General features: G+C 36.6%; 2 protein-coding genes and 1 long non-coding RNA gene across 3 annotated transcripts; all 3 read left to right on the top strand.

The window, feature by feature from the left end:
• The first annotated feature begins 1,155 nt into the window (after positions 1-1,155).
• On the top strand, positions 1,156-3,873 carry LOC118768087 (putative zinc finger protein 56). Its single transcript, XM_036513890.1, has 5 exons — positions 1,156-1,225; positions 1,650-1,792; positions 2,770-2,794; positions 2,960-3,258; positions 3,679-3,873. The coding sequence occupies exons 1-5, from the start codon at positions 1,156-1,158 to the stop codon at positions 3,787-3,789; spliced, it is 648 nt and encodes a 215-aa protein (XP_036369783.1). The 3' UTR covers positions 3,790-3,873.
• Positions 3,874-5,444: 1,571 nt separating this feature from the next.
• LOC118768188 (zinc finger protein 726-like) lies at positions 5,445-22,975 on the top strand. Its single transcript, XM_036514202.1, has 5 exons — positions 5,445-5,651; positions 7,450-7,978; positions 8,231-9,284; positions 16,007-16,403; positions 22,814-22,975. The coding sequence occupies exons 2-5, from the start codon at positions 7,804-7,806 to the stop codon at positions 22,826-22,828; spliced, it is 1,641 nt and encodes a 546-aa protein (XP_036370095.1). The 5' UTR covers positions 5,445-5,651; positions 7,450-7,803; the 3' UTR covers positions 22,829-22,975.
• LOC118768226 lies at positions 11,297-15,676 on the top strand. The gene is made up of 2 exons (XR_005004053.1): positions 11,297-11,778; positions 15,351-15,676. It is a non-coding gene; the product is annotated as an uncharacterized LOC118768226 (long non-coding RNA).
• Positions 22,976-24,242: the final 1,267 nt, after the last annotated feature.

Raw genomic sequence — 24,242 nt, 5'->3', positions numbered from 1 at the left:
TGCCAGACGTTGGAGTTTCAATGTATCCTTGCCCAGGGATGTAAGGCATTAAGAATATGGCAAATGCCTGATGGAGGGTATTCTCTTGGCTGCACGTTGCTGAACGGCTTCCAGACGATTAATATCCTGGGCAAGATAGTGGTTCCAGACCGGTGATGGAAATTCCAGGTGTGGTGTTCTTTACTCATGTCACTGGCACAACTGAGGGCACAATGTAGCTCACAAGTAAACAAACCCAGGGAGGGAATATGTTGCCACTACAAGGTAAGTAAGGTTAAGTCTATGAGAGAAGGGTTTGAAGCAGATCAGATTGTTGTGAAGGAGCTGTATGGCTAATCACATATAGGAGGAAAAGTCGGACTGAACTAGAGGTATCTCTGAGGATGGTTAGCACACCGGGCGAAATGCTTAGCAGTATTTTGTCTACTGTTACGTTCTGAGCTCAAATTCCACTAAGGTCGACTAAGCCTTTCATCCTTTCGGGGTCGATAAATTAAGAACCAGTTACGCACTGGGGTCGATATGATTGACTTAATCCGTTTATCTGTCCTTGTTTGTCCCCTCTATGTTTAGCCCCTTGTGGGTAGTAAAGAAATAGGTATCCCTGAGGAGATTAGGCATCGGGGTGGACCTTGAGGCAGCAGGTGGGGGTAGTCATGGTCCGCTATTGTGGGTGGAAGGGAGGTTGGCAACATTTGTAACACTTGAGGGAAAGGGGTCTGAACTAGAGGTGTCTCTGAGGATATAAGGCATCGGGGTGGACCTTGAGGCAGCAGGTGGGGGTAGTCATGGTCCGCTAGTGTGGGGGAAGGGAGGTTGGCAACATTTGTAACACTTGAGGGAAAGGGGTACACCTGTTGGGGAGGATCCAGAGATAGTAGAAGTACGGTGATGATGATAATTATGACCACGGGGAGCACACAACTAAAGCTATTACAGAGATTTCAAATTGTGAATTACATGAAGAATTAAGGAGAAAAAATAAGGCTGAGAGAGAGAGAGAGATTAGGAAGTTATTATTCGATGAAACAATTTAAATAATTAGTTACGAAAGTAAATATTAGCAATAATTCACGTTCGATGAAGGAAGGAAGAGGTTGGCGTCAAGAAAGGTTATTAAACTAAAAACAACTCTTTAATAAAACGGGGCCCACGATGAATGGATCAATTGTTGCTGTGGATCGAACCTACAAACCAAAAGCATTATACAGTTTGTTAAAGGGAGGTAATTAGTCTTTGATGTCTTATTTCATGAGACGAGAGACGCATGCGCATTGAACGTGGTTCCTTCTTGATGTTGACTTCCGGGTCAAATGTACGCAGAATGAATTTCTTTTAATCAGCTGATAATAATAATACGTTTATAATACTTAAAATACGTACTTATAATGCATTTCTCAACAGCCATATACACACATATATAAACAACACCACTGTCCTTTATGAAACATTTGCGTAAGTATTAAACAATGAAAAGATTCAATGTTTTTTAAATCTGGAGACTTTCGGTTTTTGGCGCCTGAATTCTTTGTGTCTTTTCTATGTTTTGTTAATGAGAGATGCCCTTGATTTGTGCAGGATTTAGCTTCTATTTCTAGCAACGAAAGAGACATTCTATGATTTGTACGATATTTGGTTGATAATTCTAGCTGTGAAAGAAAAATGTCTTTGTATTACAGAGCCAGGCGTGGGTCGAGAACAAACAAACATGACGTCTTGGGTGTTCCCCTTCCACATCTTCCATCGATTTCAGAAATTGGCACTTTTTTATGCAACTTTTGTTAAAATAAATGTTTGTTCCTACAGTTTATCTCAGAAATGAATCTGTATTTTTTAAGTAGCCTCTACATTTTACGCCGTTGTTTCTCTATAATTTCAGAACATCAGATGACAGAAGAAGAATCCTAAATATCTACAAGGTTTTAAAGACTAAAGGAAAATATTATAGAAAACCGTTTCTACAAATTTGAGGAAGAATTCTTGTGCAACATTTGCTCTGAAATAATATTTTAGTCAAATTTCTAAACATCACAGACTATTGTGTCAAGAACTGGAGCATATGTGCCACTGGAACTTGGATAAATTTACGGATGTTTTGCTAAACAAAGACAACAGTAGAAGGAAACAGAGGAGAGAAGTGTAAGGAATAAAGTATAAAAACAAGAGCAAGAAAAATATATCAACTGGGATTTGAGAGGAAAAGAAATAGGAAAGAGAGAGAAAATTATTGAATTGATTTTCCCCTGAACACATGAGAAAATAGACGAGATCATATGACTGTGATATCTGTACAAAGTTGTTCTCTCGGAAAAGCAACCTAATTATGCACAAACAGCCTCATACGGGGAAGAAACTGTATCATTGTGATACTTGTGGTAAATCATTCTCTGAAAAGGGTTCTCTTACAAAGCACCTACGTATTCATACAGGAGAGAAGCCATATCGTTGTGATATATGTGGTAAATCATTCTCTCAAAGTATTCACTTGACTGTACACAATCGTATTCATATGGGAGAGAAGCAATATTGTTGTGATATCTGTGGTAAATCATTCTCTTACAATAGTGCCTTACTAAGACACAAACGTATTCATACAGGAGAGAAGCCATATCACTGTGATATTTGTGGTAATTCATTCTCTGAAAAGGGTCTCTTACAAAGCACCTACGTATTCATACAGGAGAGAAGCCATATCGTTGTAATATCTGTGGTAAATCATTCTCTCGAAATAGTGAGTTAACAAGACACAAACGTATTCATACAGGAGAGAAACCGTATCATTGTGATATCTGTGGTAAATCATTCTCTGATAATGCTACCTTAACAAAACACATACGAATTCATACAGGAGAAAAGCCCTATCACTGTGATATTTGTGGTAAAACATTCTCTCAAATTAGTCCGTTAATTGCACACAAACGCATTCATACAGGAGATAAACCTTATTGTAATATCTGTGGTAAATCATTCTTTCAAAATAGTGACTTAACAAAACACATACGTATTCATACTGGGGAGAAACCGTATCATTGTGATATCTGTGGTAAATCATTCACTCAAAATAGTGAGTTAACAAAACACGAGCATGTTCATACAGGAGAGAAGCCATATCGTTGTGATATCTGTGGTAAATCATTCTCTGAAAATAGTGCCTTAACTGCACATAAACGTATTCACACAGGAGAGAAGCCATTTCGTTGTGATATCTGTGGTAAATCATTCTCTGTAAGTAGTTCACTAACACAACACAAACATATCCATACCGGAGAGAAGCCATACTGTTGTGATATCTGTGGTAAATCATTCACTCAGAATAGTCACTTAGCAAGACACAAACATATTCATACAGGAGAGAAGCCATATCGTTGTGATATCTGTGGTAATACATTCTCTGTAAGTAGTTCACTAACACAACACAAACATATCCATACCGGAGAGAAGCCATGCTGTTGTGATATCTGTGGTAAATCATTCACTCAGAATAGTCACTTAGCAAGACACAAACTTATTCATACAGGAGAGAAGCCATATCGTTGTGATATCTGTGGTAATACATTCTCTGTAAGTAGTTCACTAACACAACACAAACATATCCATACCGGAGAGAAGCCATACTGTTGTGATATCTGTGGTAAATCATTCTCTCAGAAAAGTAACTTTACAAGACACAAACATATTCATACCGGAGAGAAGCCATATCGTTGTGATATCTGTGGTAAATCATATTCTCACAGTAGTCACTTAGCAAGACACAAACATACTCATACAGGGGTGAAAGGAAAAGGGTAGTCTCTGTAGTTTCCTGTTTGCTATATTTGTTTAATATTCCTGTGTTTTATGCAATGGAAATTATGATTAAAATATTTCCCAAAATTTCAGTTGTTTGTTTTGTTTTTGCAATATCCACCTCCCACTCCATCCTTGACCACTCATGCAGTTTTCTTTCCATGGTGTAAGGACCTCTTATACAAAATCTCCTCCTCCTGACACCCCTACACATTATTCTTTCTTCAATATTGCATCTTGTAATTATTTATTGTTTATTGTATTTTAAATGCTTCACTCATTAAATATGCCAGCCAGGTGAAGGGTGACATAATGGTTGATCAGGAAAGTTTCCAGAGCTATAAAAGCAGAAGAGACCAGAAAGGAAGAATATGAGGCATAACTATAGTTTAGTGCCCCACACTAGATGGATTCCTTGTCAGTTTCTGAATAATGGTTTCTTCAAATTACACTTTTCAGAAACAAGTTTTCAAAAGTTCAGATGAAAATTATTTTCATAAGCTTGAGAACGAACATTTTCGAAGAGATTCTTATTATGAACCCCACCCTGTTTTTGTCAACCCTAACTTCATAACTTGGGTAACCCACCAATCTCTTGATCAACTAAAAATCTGGTGACACACCAGCCAGACTGGCTACATTCTTACTAGAAAGAAGAACAGGCAGATACCTGTGAATGCCCAGTTCTTCCCAGGTAAAGAATGGAATTAACAACGTAGGTTGGCAGTGGGTGATTTGAGACTTAGAGCTTGAAGGTCTGAGAGATTTCAACCTGTCTAAAAATAGAAGCCTAGAATTTTGGGGATTCGTAACCCTTTCATTACCATATTTCTTTTGATATACTTTGTGTTTCTTTCAATTAATTTTAAATATAACAAAGAATTATTAAAAATAATGTAGTCATCATTAAGCTAGAGTAAGGAACAAATTGCACTTAAGATTTGGTGGAAGATTTTAATTCAGATCTTTTGAAAACAAGACGTTTGTTCTACGGATCCGAGGCAATTTCAGCCAAGCTGGTATCAAAAAGGTTAAGAATATTATATATTTTAACCCTTTTGTTAGCATATTTCTATTGAGATGCTCTGTGTTTCTTTCAATAATTTTAAATACAACAAAGAATTTAGTTATCATTAAGCTGGTGTTAGGAACATATATTGTGACTAAGGTTTTGTGGAAGATTTTAATTCAAATCTTTTGGAAACAAGACATTTGTATTACAGAGCCAGAGGCAGTTTCAGGCAGGTTGGTCACGAAAGGGTTAAAGCAGTTGGAGAAGAACTAATGAAAGAGTTTGAGAAAAACGGGGAGATGAATGACAATTGGAATATCCAGTGAGGTAGTTTGTGTAGAGCTGCAGAACAAATATGCAGCTGTTGCAAACTATTATATTTGTTTTTGTGTATGAATAAATCTAAAGTCATTGACTGGTGATTTTCTGTTATACATAGAAGGAATTTCGACAGGAAAGCATGTCACTCTATGCTATAAAAGGCAGGGAAGAGGTTGGCGTCAAGAAAGGTTATTAAACTATAAACAACACTTCAAAAAACGGGGCCCACGATGAATGGATTAATTGTAGCTGTGGATCGAACCTACAAACCGACGGCATTATACAGTTTGTTAAAGGGAGATAATTAGTCTTTGATGTCTTATTTCATGAGACGAGAGACGCATGCGCATTGAACGTGGTTCCTACTTGATGTTGACTTCCGGGTCAAACGTACTCCGAATGAATTTCTTTTAATCAGCTGATAATAATAATACGTTTATAATACTTAAAATACGTACTTATAATGCATTTCTCAACTGCCATATACACACACATATATAAACAACACCACTGTCCTTTATGAAACATTTGCGTAAGTATTAAACAATGAAAAGATTCAATGTTTTTTAATTCTGGAGACTTTCGGTTTTTGGCGCCTCAATTCTTCGTGTCTTTTGTATGTTTTATGAATGAGAGATGTCTTTGATTTGAGCGGGATTCGGCTGCTATTTCTAGCTAAGGAAGAGAGATTTTATGATTTGTGCGATATTTGATTGATATTTCTAGCTGTGAAGGAAAAATGTTTTTGATTTGTGCGGGATTTGACTGCTATTTCTAGCTATGGAAGAGTGACGACTATGAATTGTGTGGGATTTGACTGCTATTTCTAGCTTTGGAAGAGCGATGACTATGATTTGTGTGGGATTTGGCTGCTATTTCTAGCTATGGAAGAGATATATCTTTGATTTGTGTGGGTTTGGTGTCTGTTTCTATCTGTGGAAGCTACCTTCTACTCTTTCCATCGTTGCCAAATTCGGAAAAGGAAGAATTACATGTTTCATTTTGTACTGAAAAGACAAAGTGGAGAAAAGAATTGCAATGGCGATCTGTGTTCTAAAGGGGTGAGGAACAACGTTCCAAAATCATGGATAGCTGGGTACCCCCACCCCGAATTTATTGTCTCATAACTTCCAGAAAATAGATACTTTTTACTAAAACTTTCAACAAATAATCTCTTGGATCCTGTAGGTTGGGTGTACCTAAAGATTTGTTGAAGAAAATTCTTCCGAGGAGTTTTGGTAAATTCACACGACCCGACATCTGCCCCTTTATAACTTTGAGGAGAATACCTTTGAAACCATTTAGATTATGATTATTGGGTTGGTGCATAATTATTTAACAAAAACATCTTTAAACGGTGGTCTGACTGTCTGCCAAGCAAATGGGAAGCAGTAATTGAAAGAAACACAGAGCATCTCAAAATAAATACAGTAACGAAAGGGTTAATTCAGTCTATGGAGATTGGACATTAAGCATAAGCCAGTGTGAGCAGTGGTTGCAGAAATTCCAAGCCAGAAACTACAGGCTAGAAGACGAGCCTTTTCCTGGAAGATCTGTAGAGCTCAATGAGGACAATGTACAAATTCTGGTGGAACAAAATCCCATCCTGACTGTTGAAGAACTGTCAGAGATGCTTGGATTTGGCCATTCAACCATTCATCGACATCTGAGAGAACAATACTGGAGGAGTATTTTTCATCACGGACAAGTGAATTTTGGAAGAGTGCTCTGCACGTTTGGTGCATATATGGAAGAGCATTGTAGAAAATGAAGGAGAGTATATTTTAGATTGAAAAAGAAATTTGTTAATTTTAATTTTGAAAAATAAAAGTGGCATTATTTAAGAGACATAGGCAGAAACAGATCTGCGCGCACAACACACGGATTCACACTCATACACAGACATAAACTTATACACACACAGATGTATATATAGATGTTTGTGTGTGTATGTAAACTGTATGGATATGTACGCTTTACACAAGATTTTCATAAACGAGGGACATATTCATACGGTACAGAATGATTTTTACTTCAATAGACGTCAGTGATTGGTTGAAATATCTTACAACTATAGAATTTTCTCAATAAAGCCAAGAGAAAAACGATGTTTTATAAACACATTCTACCAGATGTATATATAGATGTTTGGGTGTGTATGTAAACTGTATGGATATGTCCGCTTTACACAAGATTTTCTTATGTAAATTTTAATAAATTAAAATATTCAGTTGTTGAATGTTTATTTCTATAATTCATCTCAACAGAAACGAATCTGTATTTTTGACATAGCCTCTAAAGCTTTCACTGTTGTTTCTCTATAATTTCAGAACATCAACTGACACTGACGTAACAGAAGAAACATCCTCAATATTTACCATTTTTTAAAGACTAAAGCAAAATATTATGCAGAACAGATGTATAACATTGTTTGTAGAAATCTGTTGTAGAATTCCTGTGAAACATTTGCTCTGAAATAATACTATTAGCCATGACTCGGAACAACACTGACTGGAGTATCAAGAAGAGGGGCTTCTGTGCTGGTGAAACTTGGATAAATTTATGTAATTGCTGCTAGAGAAAGGTAACAGTGGACAGAAATACAGGAGCAGGAGTATTTGTAAGGAATTAAGTATAAGAATAAAATAGGAAAAATATTTGAACTGGGATTTGAGTGGAAAAGAATGGAAAAGAGTGAGAAACTTCAAGAATTGATTACCTCTGAACAAATGATAAAAGAAAAGAAAAATTTGTCTTATGACTGTGACATCTGTAAAAAGGTTTTCTCTCTCAAAGGTAACCTAATTTCCCACAAATGTATTCATGCAGGAGAGAAACCATTGCACTGTGATATCTGTGGTAAATCATTCTCTCAAAATTATGCTTTAAAGAGACACCAACGTATTCATACAGGAGAGAAGCCAAATTACTGTGAGATCTGTGGTAAATCATTCTCTCAAAAGAGTACACTAGCACAACACAAACGTATTCATACAGGAGAGAAGCCATATCGTTGTGATATCTGTGGTAAATCATTCACTCAAAATAGTTCAGTAACACTTCACAAACGTATTCATACTGGGGAGAAGCTGTATCGTTGTGATATCTGTGGTAAATCATTCTCTTACAATAATACCTTAACAACACACAAACGTATTCATACAGGAGAGAAGCCATATCGTTGTGATATCTGTGGTAATTCATTCTCTGACAATAGTGCCTTAACTGCACATAAACATATTCACACAGGAGAGAAGCCATATCGTTGTGATATCTGCGGTAAATCATTCATTCAGAATATTCACTTAACAATACACAAACGTATTCACACAGGAGAGAAACCCTATCATTGTGATATCTGTGGTAATACATTCTCTGTAAGTAGTTCACTAACACAACACAAACGTATTCATACAGGAGAGAAGCCATATCGATGTGATATCTGTGGTAAATCATTCTCTGATAAAAGTGCCTTAACTGTACATAAACATATTCACACAGGAGAGAAGCCATATCGTTGTGATATCTGTGGTAAATCATTCACTCAGAATATTCACTTAACAACACACAAACGTATTCACACAGCAAAGAAACCCTATCATTGCGATATTTCTGGTAATATATTCTTAGATGGCAGTTCGATCACACAACACAAACGTTTTCATACAGGCGAGAAGCCATATCGTTGTGATATCTGTGGTAAATCATTCTCTGATAAGAGTAACTTTACAAGACACAAACGTATTCATACGGGAGAGAAGCCATATCGTTGTCATATCTGTGGTAAATTATTCTCTCAAAACAGTTCCTTAACTGCACACAAACGTATTCACACAGGAGAGAAACCCTATCGTTGTGATATTTGTGGTAATTCATTCTCAGGAAGTAGTTCACTAACACAACACAAACGTTTTCATCATACAGGGGAGAGGCCCTATCACTGTGATACTTGTGGTAAATCATTCTCTCAAAATAGTACACTAGCACAACACAAACGTATTCATTCTGGGGTGAAGTCATATCACTGTGATATTTGTGGTAAATCATTCTTGAATGGCAGTTCATTAACACAACACAAACATATCCATACAGGAGATAAGCCATATCGTTGTGATATCTGTGGTAAATCATATTCTCACAGTAGTCACTTAGCAAGACACAAACATACTCATACAGGGGTGAAAGGAAAAGGGTAGTCTCTATAGTTTCCTGTTTGCTATATTTGCTTAATATTCCTGTGTTTTATGCAATGGAAATTATGATTAAAATATTTCCCAAAATTTCAGTTGTTTGTTTTGTTTTTGCTATATTCACCTCCCACTCCATCCTTGACCACTCATGCAGTTTCTTTTCCATGGTGTAAGGACCTCTTATACAAAATCTCCTCCTCCTGACACCCCTACACATTATTCTTTCTTGAATATTGCATCTTGTAATTACAGTATATTTATTGTTTATTGTATTTTAAATGCTTCACTCATTAAATATGCCAGCCAGGTGAAGGGTGACATAATGGTTGATCAGGGAAGTTTCCAGAGCTATAAAAGCAGGAGAGACCAGAAAGGAAGAATATGAGGCATACGTATAGTTTAGTGCCCCACACCAGATGGATTCCTTGTTAATTTCTGAATAATGCTTTCTTCAAATTACACTTTTCAGAAACAAGTTTTCAAAGGTCCAGATTAAGATTATTTTCATAAGCTTGAGAATGAACAATTTGGAAGAGATTCTTATTATGAACCCCACACTGTTTTTGTGAACCCTAACTTCATAACTTGGGGAACCCTACCAGACTCTTGATCAACTAAAAAATCTGGTGACACAATGTGTAAAATATTTGTTTCTTGAAGGCATCATATAAATTTATTTCACGTTGCTCTTGTTTACTCATCTGTAGAAGTGAGTTACAGCGTCACAGGGGCCAAGCTATATCGGCCCCTTTGCCTTTCCCTCGGATAACACTGGTGGTGTGGAGAGGGGAGGCCGGTATGCATGGGCGGCTGCTGGTCTTCCATAAAAAAACTTGCCCAGACTTTTGCCTGGGAGAGTAATTTTCTAGGTGGTCCCATGGTCTGTCATGACTGAAGGGGGTCTCAGCTCAGCATAGTGTTAATATCATAAGTGTTATAAAGAATCTCATAGGGGCAAACATCCATATATGCCACACACAAAATAAATTCAAAATCCGAAAGAAATTATTTGTATTATAACTATGACGGAGAAAAGTTATCTTAAGATGGTGCTCCAGCATGGCAACAGTCAAGTGACTGAAACAAATAGAAGAATATAGATAGAGCGATGTTGGATCTTTTTCGTATGAACGGCAGCTTTTTCTAGCGATGTCATATGAAATCGTCACCCATAATTATGACCCTAGTATCGATCTATTGCATTTCAATCTTTTTTCATAGTCATCTCTCTTCCATAGTTAGAAATAGCAGTCAAATACCGCACAAATCAAAAGCATTTCTCTTTCACAGCCAGAAATATCAACCAAATATCGCACAAATCATAGAATCTCTTTTCCTTTGCTAGAAATAGCAGGCAAATCCCGCACAAATCAAGGACGTCTTTCTTCCATCGCTTTTTTCTTTAGAAATGTATGTAAACGCAATCTGTTTCTTAAACGAGGGACATATTCATACGGTACAGAATGATTTTTACTTCAATAGACGTCATTGAATGGTTGAAATTGCCGAAAAGAAACAACAAATATCTTACAACTATAGAATTTTCTCAATAAAGCCAAGAGAAAAACGATGTTTTATAAACACATTCTACCAGTATACGAAGTTTAAAAGTGTTTAGTTACGTGGAAATTATTTTAAAAAACTGCCGGTCAAACCGAAAAGATCCGCGATGTTAAATATAGGGCTGGAAAGCTGTTATCAACAACTATTATATTTGTTTTTGTGTTTGAATAAAGTCATTGACTGATGATTTTCTATTTCATATTTGAGATTTATATTTTTGAGACCCCCTTCGATCATGACTGACCATGGGCTTGCACCTAGAAAGTTACCCTCCCAGACACAAGTCTGGACATTGCTGTTTATGGAAGACCAGCAATCACCCATGCATACCAGTGTTATCCAGGGGTTAAGACAAAGGGGCCGATACAGCTTGGCACCTGTGACGTCGCAACTCATTTCTGCAGCTGAGTGAACTGGAGCAATGCAAAACGCAGGTCCGGGATTCGAGCTCACAACCTCACGATCGTAAGCTCGATGCTCCAACCACTGTGCCGTGCGCCTTCTATCATATATAGAAGGAATTTCGACAGGAAACCATCTCACTCTATGCTATAAGAGGCTGGCGTAAAGAAAACTTAACAACACTTAAAGGGAAAAATAAAACGGAGCCCACAATGAATGGATTAATTGTTGCTGTGGATCGAACCTAAAACCAACAGCATTATACTGCTTGTTAAAGGGAGATAATTAGTCTTCGATGTCTTATTTCATGAGACGAAAGGCGCATGCGCATTGAACGTGGTTGATGTTGACTTCCGGGTCAATGTTCCGTTGACCGAATTTCTTTTAATCAGCTGATAATAATAATACGTTTATAATACTTAAAATACGTACTTATAATGCATTTCTCAACTGCCATATACACACATATATAAACAACACCACTGTCCTTTATGAAACATTTGCGTAAGTATTAAACAATGAAAAGATTCAATGTTTTTTAATTCTGGAGACTTTCGGTTTTTGGCGACTCAATTCTTTGTGTCTTTTCTGTTTTTTGAATGAGAGATGTCCTTGATTTGAGCGGGATTTGGCTGCTATTTTTATCCGTGGGAGAGAGATTCTATGATTTGTACGATGTTTAGTTGATATTTCTAGCTATGAAAGAAAAATGTTTTTGATTTGTGCGGGATTTGACTGCTATTTCTATCTATTGAAGAGAGACGACTATGAATTGTTCGGGATTTGGCTGCTTTTTTTAGCTATGAAAAAAAAAATTCGCGCACGCGAAAGGAGGGTGGGGGAGAGGCCTCGGAAAATTCACATCGGGAAGTTCCGAAAGCGTCTGAGGAGCTGACCCGGGCACCAAAACAAAAAAAATAGTGTAATATGTGTAAAACAACTTGCTCTAACGAATATGACAAAAAAAAATGCGCTCTCGCGCGAAAGAGGGGTGGGGGAGAGGCCTCGGAATATTTATATCGGGAATTTCCGAAAGCGTCTGAACCGGGCACAAAAACAAAAACAAAAACAGCGTAATAGGTGTAAAACAACTTGCTCTAAACGACTATCATGAAGAAAATGCGCGCTCGCGAAAGGGGGTGGGGGAGAGGCTTCGGAAATTTCACATCTTCAGTCCACGGCCTTTAAACTAAGAAAAAATAGTGTAATTGGTGTAAAACTACTTGTTCTAAACGAGTATCAAGAACACACACTCACACATGAATCATAAACTCCGTATTTCGCAAAAAAAAAAATAAAGAGAAGAAATTCTGGAAAAAGTGAAGAAATGTTGGATCTCATTCCTTGGTTAAAGCTATTTTAAACATTAAATTTATGCTTTTCTTTGAAATAGTTCAGATATATGCAATTCTTCTCACTTATTAAGATGCATTTATCAGAAAAAAAGAGACAGAAAAAATATTATTTTGTGTCAATCCTTCCCTAATTATCCTTTATTAATTAGTTTTGGCGTGTATTTTTTTCCCAAATTTATTTTTCACCTTTACAACACTGTTTAGTAAAGCAATTAATTATCTTTATAATTTGCATATTTGACTTAATCAAAATTCTCTAGATGTAATATATACTAAGTAATGCATCCTTCATTTATGTGTTCCGTTTTGTATTATGCATGCGTGACTGTTTGTATGTAAGTGTTTAACTGTGCACATGAATGTGAATATTAAAGAACATAATTATTTACTATGATTGTTATTTTCAGAACAAATAAATCTTTTGGCTGTTATGTTATTGATGTTATTATTATTGCTAGTTAAAGGGTGGTGACTTGGCTGAATATTTTGAGTCTTGTAGTATGTAGTTGTGTTAGTCAATACTCTGAGTTCAAATCCAACTCATTTCTTTATCATCATTATCGATGGACCACTCAAAGAGGTATGTATACATTATCATTTTCGTAACATAATTTCTGTAGTATTTCAAGATGTTTCTGACACGTATTTGATTCACATGGCGGAGATCCAACATTTCTTCACTTTTTCCAGAATTTCTTCTCTTTATTTTTTTTTTTTGCGAAATACGGAGTTTATGATTCATGTGTGAGTGTGTGTTCTTGATACTCGTTTAGAACAAGTAGTTTTACACCAATTACACTATTTTTTCTTAGTTTAAAGGCCGTGGACTGAAGATGTGAAATTTCCGAAGCCTCTCCCCCACCCCCCTTTCGCGAGCGCGCATTTTTTTTCATGATAGTCGTTTAGAGCAAGTTGTTTTACACCTATTACGCTGTTTTTGTTTTTGTGCCCGGTTCAGACGCTTTCGGAAATTCCCGATATAAATATTCCGAGGCCTCTCCCCCCCCCTCTTTCGCGAGAGCGCATTTTTTTTTGTCATATTCGTTTAGAGCAAGTTGTTTTACACATATTACACTATTTTTTTTTTGTTTTGGTGCCCGGGTCAGCTCCTCAGACGCTTTCGGAACTTCCCGATGTGAATTTTCCGAGGCCTCTCCCCCACCCCCCTTTCGCGTGCGCGAATTTTTTTTTTCATATTCGTTCATAGGAAGTTGTTTTACACCTATTACACACATTTTTTTTTTGATTTTCTGATATTTGTTACGCCCTATATTAACGACTATGAATTGTGTTGGATTTGGCTGCTATTTCTAGCTATGGAAGAGATATATCTTTGATTTGGTCGGCATATGGCTACTATTTCTAGCTATGGGAGAGAGTTGTCCTTGATTTGTGCGAAATTTGGCTGCTATTTCTAACTATGGAAGAGCGATGACTGAATTGTGTGGGATTTGGCTGCTATTTCTAGCTATGAAAGAGATATATGTTTGATTTGTGTGGGTTTGGTGTCTGTTTCTATCTGTGAAAGCTACCTTCTACTCTTTCCATCGTTGCCAAATTCGGAAAAGGAAGAATTACATGTTTCATTTTGTACTGAAAAGACAAAATGGAGAAAAGAATTGCAATGGCGATCTGTGTTCTAAAGGGGTGAGGAACAACGTTCCAAAATCATGGATAGCTGGGTACCCCCACCCCGAATTTATTGTCTCATAACTTCCAGAAAATAGATACTTTTTACTAAAACTTTCAACAAATAATCTCTTGGATCCTGTAGGTTGGGTGTACCTAAAGATTTGTTGGAGAAAATTCTTCCGAGGAGACTGGCAGAGGAGTTTTGGTAAAGTCACACGACCCGACATCTGCCCCTTTATAACTTTGAGGAGAATACCTTTGAAACCGTTTAGATTATGATTATTGGGTTGGTGCATAATTATTTAACAAAAACATCTTTAAACGGCGGTCTGACTGTCTGCCAAGCAAATGGGAAGCAGTAATTGAAAGAAACACAGAGCATCTCAAAATAAATACAGTAACGAAAGGGTTAATACAGTCTATGGGGATTGGACATTAAGCATAAGCCAGTGTGAGCAGTGGTTGCAGAAATTGCAAGCCAGAAACTACAGGCTAGAAGACGAGCCTTGTCCTGGAAGATCTGTAGAGCTCAATGAGGACAATGTACAAATTCTGGTGGAACAAAATCCCATCCTGACTGTTGAAGAACTGTCAGAGATGCTTGGATTTGGTCATTCAACCATTCATCGACATCTGAGAGAACAATACTGGAGGAGTATTTTTCATCACGGACAGGTGAATTTTGGAAGAGTACTCTGCATGTTTGCTGCATAGATGGAAGAGCATTGTAGAAAATGAAGGAGAGTATATTTTAGATTGAAAAAGAAATTCGTTTATTTTGATTTTGAAAAATTAAAGAGGCATTATTTATGAGACATAGGCAGAAACAGATCTGCGCGCACAGCACACGGATTCACACTCATACACAGACATAAACTTATACACACACAGATGTATATATAGATGTTTGTGTGTGTATGTAAACTGTATGGATATGTACGCTTTACACAAGATTTTCTGATGTAAATTTTAATAAATTAAAACATTCAGTTGTTGAATGTTTATTTCTATAATTCATCTCAACAGAAACGAATCTGTATTTTTGACATAGCCTCTAAAGCTTTCACTGTTGTTTCTCTATAATTTCAGAACATCAACTGACATTGACGTAACAGAAGAAACATCCTCAATATTTACCATTTTTTGAAGACTAAAGCAAAATATTATGCAGAACAGATGTATAACATTGTTTGTAGAAATCTGTTGTAGAATTCCTGTGAAACATTTGCTCTGAAATAATACTATTAGCCAGGACTCGGAACAACACTGACTGGAGTATCAAGAAGAGGGGCTTCTGTGCTGGTGAAACTTGGATAAATTTATGTAATTGCTGCTAGAAAAAGGTAACAGTGGACAGAAATACAGGAGCAGGAGTATTTGTAAGGAATTAAGTATAAGAATAAAATAGGAAAAATATTTTCATTGGGATTCGAGTAGAAAATTATGGAAAAGAGTGAGAAACTTCAAGAATTGATTACTTCTGAACAAATGATAAAAGAAGAGAAAAATTTGTCTTATGAATGTGACATCTGTAAAAAGGTTTTCTCTCTCAAAGGTATCCTAATTTCCCACAAATGTATTCATGCAAGAGAGAAACCATTGCACTGTGATATCTGTGGTAAATCATTCTCTCAAAGTATTCACTTGACTGTACACAATCGTATTCATACGGGAGAGAAGCCATATCGGTGTGATATCTGTGGTAAATCATTCTCTTACAATTGTACCTTAACAGTACACAAACGTATTCATACAGGAGAGAAGCCATATCGTTGTGATATCTGTGGTAAATCATTCTCTGACAATAGTTCCTTAACAGCACACAAACGTATTCACACAGGAGAGAAGCCATATCGTTGTGATATCTGTGGTAAATCATTCTCTGACAATAGTTCCTTAACAGCACACAAACGTATTCACACAGGAGAGAAGCCATATCGTTGTGATATCTGTGGTAAATCATTCACTCGGAATATTCACTTGACTGTACACAATCGTACTCATACAGGAGAGAAGCCATATCGTTGCGATATGTGTGGTAAATCATTCTCTGTCAATATTACCTTACTAAGACACAAACGTATTCATACAGGTGAGACGCCATTCTGTGATATCTGTGGTAAATCATTCTCTCAAAGTGGAGTCTTGTCTAGACACAAACGTATTCATGCAGGGGAGAAGCCATATCGTTGTGATATCTGTGGTAAATCATTCTCTAAAAATAGTAACTTTACAGCACACAAACGTATTCATACAGGAGAGAAGCCATATCGGTGTGATGTCTGTGGTAAATCATTCTCTGAAAATGGTGCCTTAACTGCACATAAACATATTCACACAGGAGAGAAGCCATATCGTTGTGATATCTGTGGTAAATCATTCTCGCAAAATAGTTCACTAACACAACACAAACGTATACACACAGGAGAGAAACCGTATCATTGTGATATCTGTGGTAATATATTCTCTCTAAGTAGTTCTCTAACACAACACAAACGTATTCATACAGGAGAGAAGCCATATCGTTGTGATGTCTGTAGTAAATCATTCACTCAGAATTTTCAATTAACAATACACAAACGTATTCACACAGGAGAGAAACCCTATCATTGTGATATCTGTGGTAATACATTCTCTGTAAGTAGTTCACTAACACAACACAAACATATCCATACCGGAGAGAAGCCATATCGATGTGATATCTGTGGTAAATCATTCTCTGGCAATAGTAACTTAACAGTACACAAACGTGTTCATACAGGAGAGAAGCCATATCGTTGTGATATCTGTGGTAAATCATTCTCTGAACGTAGTTCGTTAACACAACACAAACGTATTCATACAGGAGAGAAGCCGTATCGCTGTGATATTTGTGGTAAATCATTCTCTGACCATAGTGCCTTACTTAGACACAAACGTATTCATACAGGAGAGAAGCCATATCGGAGTGGTATCTGTAGTAAATCATTCTCTGAAAATAGTGCCTTAACTGCACATAAACATATTCACACAGGAGAGAAACCATATCGTTGTGATATCTGTGGTAAATCATTCACTCAGAATATTCACTTAACAAGACACAAACGTATTCACACAGGAGAGAAACCCTATCATTGTGATATCTGTGGTAATACATTCTCTGTAAGTTGTCATTTGACTAGGCACAGACGTATTCATACAGGTGAGAAGCCATTTCATTGTGATATCTGTGGTAAATCATTCACTCAGAATATTCACTTAAGTCGTCACAAACGTATTCACACAGGAGAGAAGCCATACAGTTGTGATATCTGTGGTAATACATTCTCTGTAAGTAGTTCACTAACACAACACAAACATATCCATACCGGAGAGAAGCCATATCGATGTGATATCTGTGGTAAATCATTCTCTCAGAATAGTCATTTAACAAGACATAAACATATTCATACAGGGGTGAAAGGAAAAGGGTAGTCTCTATAGTTTCCTGTTTGCTATATTTGTTTAATATTCCTGTGTTTTATGCAATGGAAATTATGATTAAAATATTTCCCAGAATTTCAGTTGTTTGTTTTGTTTTTGCAATATTCACCTTCCACTCCATCCTTGACCACTCATGCAGTTTCTTTTCCATGGTGTAAGGACCTCTTATACCAAATCTCCTCCTCCTGACACCCCTACACATTATTTTTCTTGAATATTGCATCTTGTAATTAAAGTATATTTATGGTTTATTGTATTTTAAATGCTTCACTCATTAAATATGCCAGCCAGGTGAAGGGTGACATAATGGTTGATCAGGGAAGTTTCCAGAGCTATAAAAGCAGGAGAGACCAGAAAGGAAGAATATGAGGCATACGTATAGTTTAGTGCCCCACACTAGATGGATTCCTTGTTAGTTTCTGAATAATGGTTTCTTCAAATTAAGCTTTTCAGAGATAAGTGTTCAAAGGTCCAGATTCAGATTATTTTCATAAACTTGAAAACGAACATTTTGGAAGAGATTCTTATTATGAACCCCACCCTGTTTTCGTCAACCCTAACTTCATAACTTGGAGAACCCTACCAGACTCTTGATCAACTAAAAATCTGGTGACACACCAGCCAGACTGGCTACATTCTTACTAGAAAGCAGAACAGGCAGATACCTGTGAATGCCCAGTTCTTCCCAGGTAAAGAAAGGAATTAACAACATAGGTTGGCAGTGAGTGATTTGAGACTTAGAGCTTGAAGGTCTGAGAGATTTCAACCAGTCTAAAAATGGAAAGCCTAGAAATTTAGGGATTCTTAAGCATTTTGTTACCATAATTCTGTGGAGATACTCTGTGTTTCTTACAATTAATTTTAAATATAACATAGAATTATTAAAATAATGTAGTCATCCTTAGGGTAGAGTTAGGAACAAATTGTGATTAAGATTTAGTAGAAGATTTTAATTCAGATGTTTTGAAAACAAGACATTTGTTCTACGGGTCCTGAGACAATTTCAGCTAAGCTTGTATCAAACGGGTTAACAATTGTTTCTGTATTATATATTTTAACCCTTTTGTTAGCATATTTCTATTGAGATGCTCTGTTTTTCTTTCAATAATTTTAAATATAACAAAGAATTTAGTAAAATAACTTAGTTATCATTAAGCTGGTGTTAGGAACATAAATTGTGACTAAGGTTTGGTGGAAGATTTTAATTCAGATCTTTTGAAAACAAGACATTTGTAGTACAGAGCCTGAGGCAGTCTCAGGCAGGTTGGTCACGAAAGGGTTAAAGCAGTTTGAGATGAGAAGAACTAATGAAAGAGTTTGAGAAAAACGGGGAGATGAATGACAATTGGAATATCCAGTGAGGTAGTTTGTGTAGAGCTGCAGAACAAATATGCAGCTGGTGCAAACTATTATATTTGTTTTTGTGTATGAATAAATCTAAAGTCATTGACTGGTGATTTTCTGTTATACATAGAAGGAATTTCGACAGGAAAGCATGTCACTCTATGCTATAAAAGGCAGGGAAGAGGTTGGCGTCAAGAAAGGTTATTAAACTATAAACAACACTTTAAAACACGGGGCCCACGATGAATGGATTAATTGTTGCTGTGGATCGAACCTACAAATCGAAAGCATTCTACCGTTTGTTAAAGGGAGGTAATTAGTCTTTGATGTCATATTTCATGATCGAGAGACGCATGCGCATTGAACGTGGTTCCTACTTGATGTTGACTTCCGGGTCAAACGTACTCCGAATGAATTTCTTTTAATCAGCTGATAATAATAATACGTTTATAATACTTAAAATACGTACTTATAATGCATTTTTCAACTGCCATATACACACATATATAAACAACACCACTGTCCTTTATGAAACCTTTGCGTAAGTATTAAACAATGAAAAGATTTAATGTTTTTTAATTCTGGAGACTTTCGGTTTTTGGCGCCTCAATTCTTTGTGTCTTTTCTATGTTTTATGAATGAGAGATGTCCGTGATTCGTGCGGGATTTGGCTGCTATTTCTAGCAACTCACAAGGGATTCTATGATTTGTACGATATTTTGTTGATATTTCCAGCTTTGAAAGAAAGATGACCATGATTTGACTGCTATTTCTAACTATTGAAGAGATATATCTTTGATTTATGCGGGATTTGGCTGCAATTTCTAACTGTGGAAGAGAGACGACCATAAATTGTGTGGTATTTGGCTGCTGTTTCTAGCTATGGAAGAGATATATCTTTGATTTATGCGGGATTTTGCTGCTATTTCTAGCAACGTAAAAGAGATTCTATGATTTGTGCGAGATTTGGTTGATATTTCTAGCTGTGAAAGAAAAATGTCTATGATTTGTGCGGGATTTGACTGCTATTTCTAGCAATGGAAGAGATATATCTTTGATTTATATGGGATTTGGCAGCTATTTCTAGCAATGGAAGAGATATATCTTTGATTTATGTGGGATTTGGCAGCTATTTCTAACTATGGAAGAGCGTTGACTATGAATTGTGTGGGATTTGGCAGCTATTTCTAGCTATGGAAGAGATATATTTTTGACTTGTGTGGGTTTGGTGTCTGTTTCTATCTGTGGAAGCTACCTTCTACACTTTCCATCGTTGCCAAATTCGGAAAAGGAAGAATTACATGTTTCATTTTGTACTGAAAAGACAAAGTGGAGAAAAGAATTGCAATGGCGATCTGTGTTCTAAAGGGGTGAGGAACAATGTTCCAAAATCATGGATAGCTGGGTACCCCCACCCCAAATTTTGGCCCAGGTCATCAACCTTTCATGTGAGCGAGAAGTAGAATATATGGACCCCAAGGCAGCGAGCTGGCAGAAATGTTAGCACGCTTGGCGAAATGCCTAGCGGTATTTCGTCTGCTGCTACGTTCTTAGTTCAAAATCCGCCGAGGTCGACTTTGCCTTTCATCCTTTCGGGGTCGATAAATTAAGGACCAGTTACGCACCGGGGTCGATGTAATCGACTTAATCCGTTTGTCTGTCCTTGTTTGTCCCCTCTGTGTTTAGCCCCTTGTGGGTAATAAAGAATTAAGAATATATGGACCCCAGTATTTCCAGAAAGGCAAGATCGACCTCGGCCGTATTTGAACTCAGAACTTTCTGCCGAAGTCGAGATTTGACTTAAATTCTTTTCAGAGTGTATGGATAATAACGACGATGATGATGATGATAAGCATTTTTACTTAAGGCATCGGGCCTGTAATTTAGTTGGGAGGTGTAATTCTATTGTATTAAGACCCCTGCTTCTTATTTTATTGAACTCGAAAGTCTGAAAGGCAAAATGAACCTCGGTGGAATTTGAACTTTCAGAGTAAAGTCCGATGAGAGTTACATGTGATAGAAAGTAAATAGATAAAAGATTTCGTAGATTAACGGTAATTCAGAATCGTTTGATGTTTGTTACATTTAATTACTGCATAATGAGAGAAAAGGTGCCTAATTAATTGTGATAGACTAACTAATCGGTCTGGTATAAGTACATAAATGTGCCCCACTGACTTTCTTTCCTACTCACTTTTAGATTGGTATTTTTTAATGAAATTTTCCATGACTATATTTCAGAAGATTTGGCAGATTAACGGTAAATCAAAATCGTTACATGTGATAGAAAGTAAATAGATAAAAGATTTCGTAGATTAACGGTAATTCAAAATCGATACATGTTCTTTACGTTTAATTACTGCACAATAAGAGGAAACTTGCCTAATTAATTCTGATAGAATAACTACAAATCCGTCTGGGGTAATTACTTAAATGTACCCCACCGACTTCGTTTCCTCGTCACTTTCTTAAAAATTGGTATTTTTAAATGGAATCTCTAAGAGAAGTACTCCAGCATAGCCACAGTCCCTGGGTAAAACAGTAACTGACACTCTGTGTTTTAGTTTATCCAATCAACTGAAAAGCCTGCTCATGGAATTAACATGCAAATGGCTGAGTATTCCACAGACATGGGGACCCTTGATATAGTCTTCAGTGAGGTACAGCATGACACGGATGGTGAGAAGACTGGCCCTTTGAATTACAGGTGAAACTCATTTTTGACACCTGAGTGGACTGATGCAAAGTGAAATAAAATGGCTTGGAGACTCATTGCACCACTGTGTATCAAACTCACAACTTTACAATTGTGAGTGAAATACCCTAACCACTAAGCCATGCCACTTCACAGGTGAAAGGAGAGAAGAGAAAGAAAACAGATAAATAATTAGAGAAATGTTGAAGCGATTCATCTATATACAGAATGTTGTAAAAGTTTCAATGCCTCAATGGATTCTGACCCATGCAAACGTAGATATTAAATGGATGACAATTGATGTCGTAAAATTGAATTACTCTGTTGTTTAACCATCCACTTTATCTTACTGCCTCTTTTCCTATTTCAGAATATCACATCGTGTCAACATAAAAGAAATTTCTTCATTCAGATGTGCCTCTGATGTTTTTATTGACTGAAGGACGTCCACGTATTTACAAGAAACATTCATCAATACATCAAACTCTTAATATAAATTTGATCTTCGACAAATGATGGGAAAAAATTTCTGGACATTGTATTTCACAACATTGTTTTTCTTCACTGTCTGGAATGTAAAGGAGATTATCAATTAACAGGTTAATTAACGTTGGATAACTTTACAAAAGATTTCACAGTTTACATTTTCTATTTTAGACATTGAGTAAAATCACAAACGAAAGAAACATAAGATTAAATTATTCTCTGGAAATAGTGACACAACTAAACACTAACATCCACAGAATTTTGAAAAACACACTATTATTGTGATATTTATGACAGATTTTTCTCTCATAATGAATAATTTGACTAAACCAAAAACCTCTGATACAAGAGAGAAGCCATATCATTGTGATGTCTGTGGTAAGTCATTTGGTGAAGAAAGAGTCTTAACCAAACACAAATGCATTCATAGAGGAGGTAAATCACATCACTGTGATGTCTGTGATAAATCATTCTCTAAAAGGGGTTCTTTGACTTGTCACAAACGTATTCATAGTGGGGAAAAACCACATCACTGTGATATTTGTGGTTGGTCATTCTCTGACAGGAGTGCCTTGACTAGACACACATTCACACATACAGGAGAGAAGCCATTTCATTGTGATATTTGTGGTAATTCATTCGCTAGAAATAGTCAATTGACTTATCACAAACGCATTCATACTGGGGAAAATCCATACCAGTGTGATATCTGCGGTAAATCATTTCCCAGAAATAACACTCTCACTCGTCACAAACGTATTCATACTGGGGAAAAGCCGTATCAATGTGATATCTGTGGTAAATCATTCTCTCAAAGTGGCGATGTGCTTAAACACAAACGTACTCATACAGGTGAGAAACCATTTTATTGTAATATCTGTGGTAGATCATTTTCTGGAAGTGGTGACTTGATTAAACACAAGCGTATTCATACAGGAGAGAAGCCATATCATTGTGATATCTGTGGAAGATCATTTTCTGGAAGTAGTGAATTGATTAGACACCAACGTATTCATACTGGAGAGAAGCCATATCATTGTGATATCTGTGGTAAATCATTCATTCAAAGTGGGGAATTGTCTAGACACAAACGCATTCATACAGGAGAGAAGCCATATCATTGTAATATCTGTGGTAGATCATTTTCTGGAAATAGTGACTTGATTAAGCACCAACGTATTCATACAGGAGAGAAGCCATATCATTGTGATACCTGTGGTAAATCATTCACCAGAAGTGCTACGTTAAGTACACACCAAAGTATTCATACAGGGATACCATATGGTTGTGATATTTGTGGTAAATCATTTTCTTATAATAATGAACTAAAGAGACACCAACGTACACATGTGAGTATTCATACACAAGTTTGACATGTCAGTGTCAAAATTTATTACAAATGGACAAAAATTATGAATATTTTGTCAGATGAATAACAGGGTTTATTCCTCTTAAAGCTTCATGTTATCAACTTCAATTTCATCAATGTCAATATGAAATTTATGAATATCAACTTCAACATCATGTTATCATCATCATCATCGTTTAACGTCTGCTTTCCATGCTAGCATGGGTTGGACGATTTGACTGCGGTCTGGCGAACCAGATGGCTGCACCAGACCCCAATCTTGATCTGGCAGAGTTTCTACAGCTGGATGCCCTTCCTAACGCCAACCACTCCGAGAGTGTAGAGGGTGCTAGTCAGGCGCTACTGGCATGTATGTATGTATATTAAGAGGATTATGAATTTTTGAGGAATTTGTTATGAGAGAATAAAAGAATGGGAATAAGGAATAAAATTTGAAAGTGACATTGATTTGTCTTTGTTGTGTTTTGATCATCATCATCCTTTTGTCTGTAGGCTTGGGTGGGCAAGTGTAACATGAGCTGTCAAGCCAGAGTGCTGTTCCAGGTTCCTGTTAGATTTGGCTTGGTTTCTCTGGCGGTATGCCCTTAAGATACATGGTGTATTTTATAAATATGCCTTTTCAAGT

Source organism: Octopus sinensis, linkage group LG27 (assembly GCF_006345805.1).
Source record: "Octopus sinensis linkage group LG27, ASM634580v1, whole genome shotgun sequence".
NCBI lineage: Eukaryota > Metazoa > Mollusca > Cephalopoda > Octopoda > Octopodidae > Octopus > Octopus sinensis.
The sequence above is the reverse complement of the archived record's forward strand: the minus strand, read 5'-3'. Positions and strand labels throughout refer to the sequence as shown.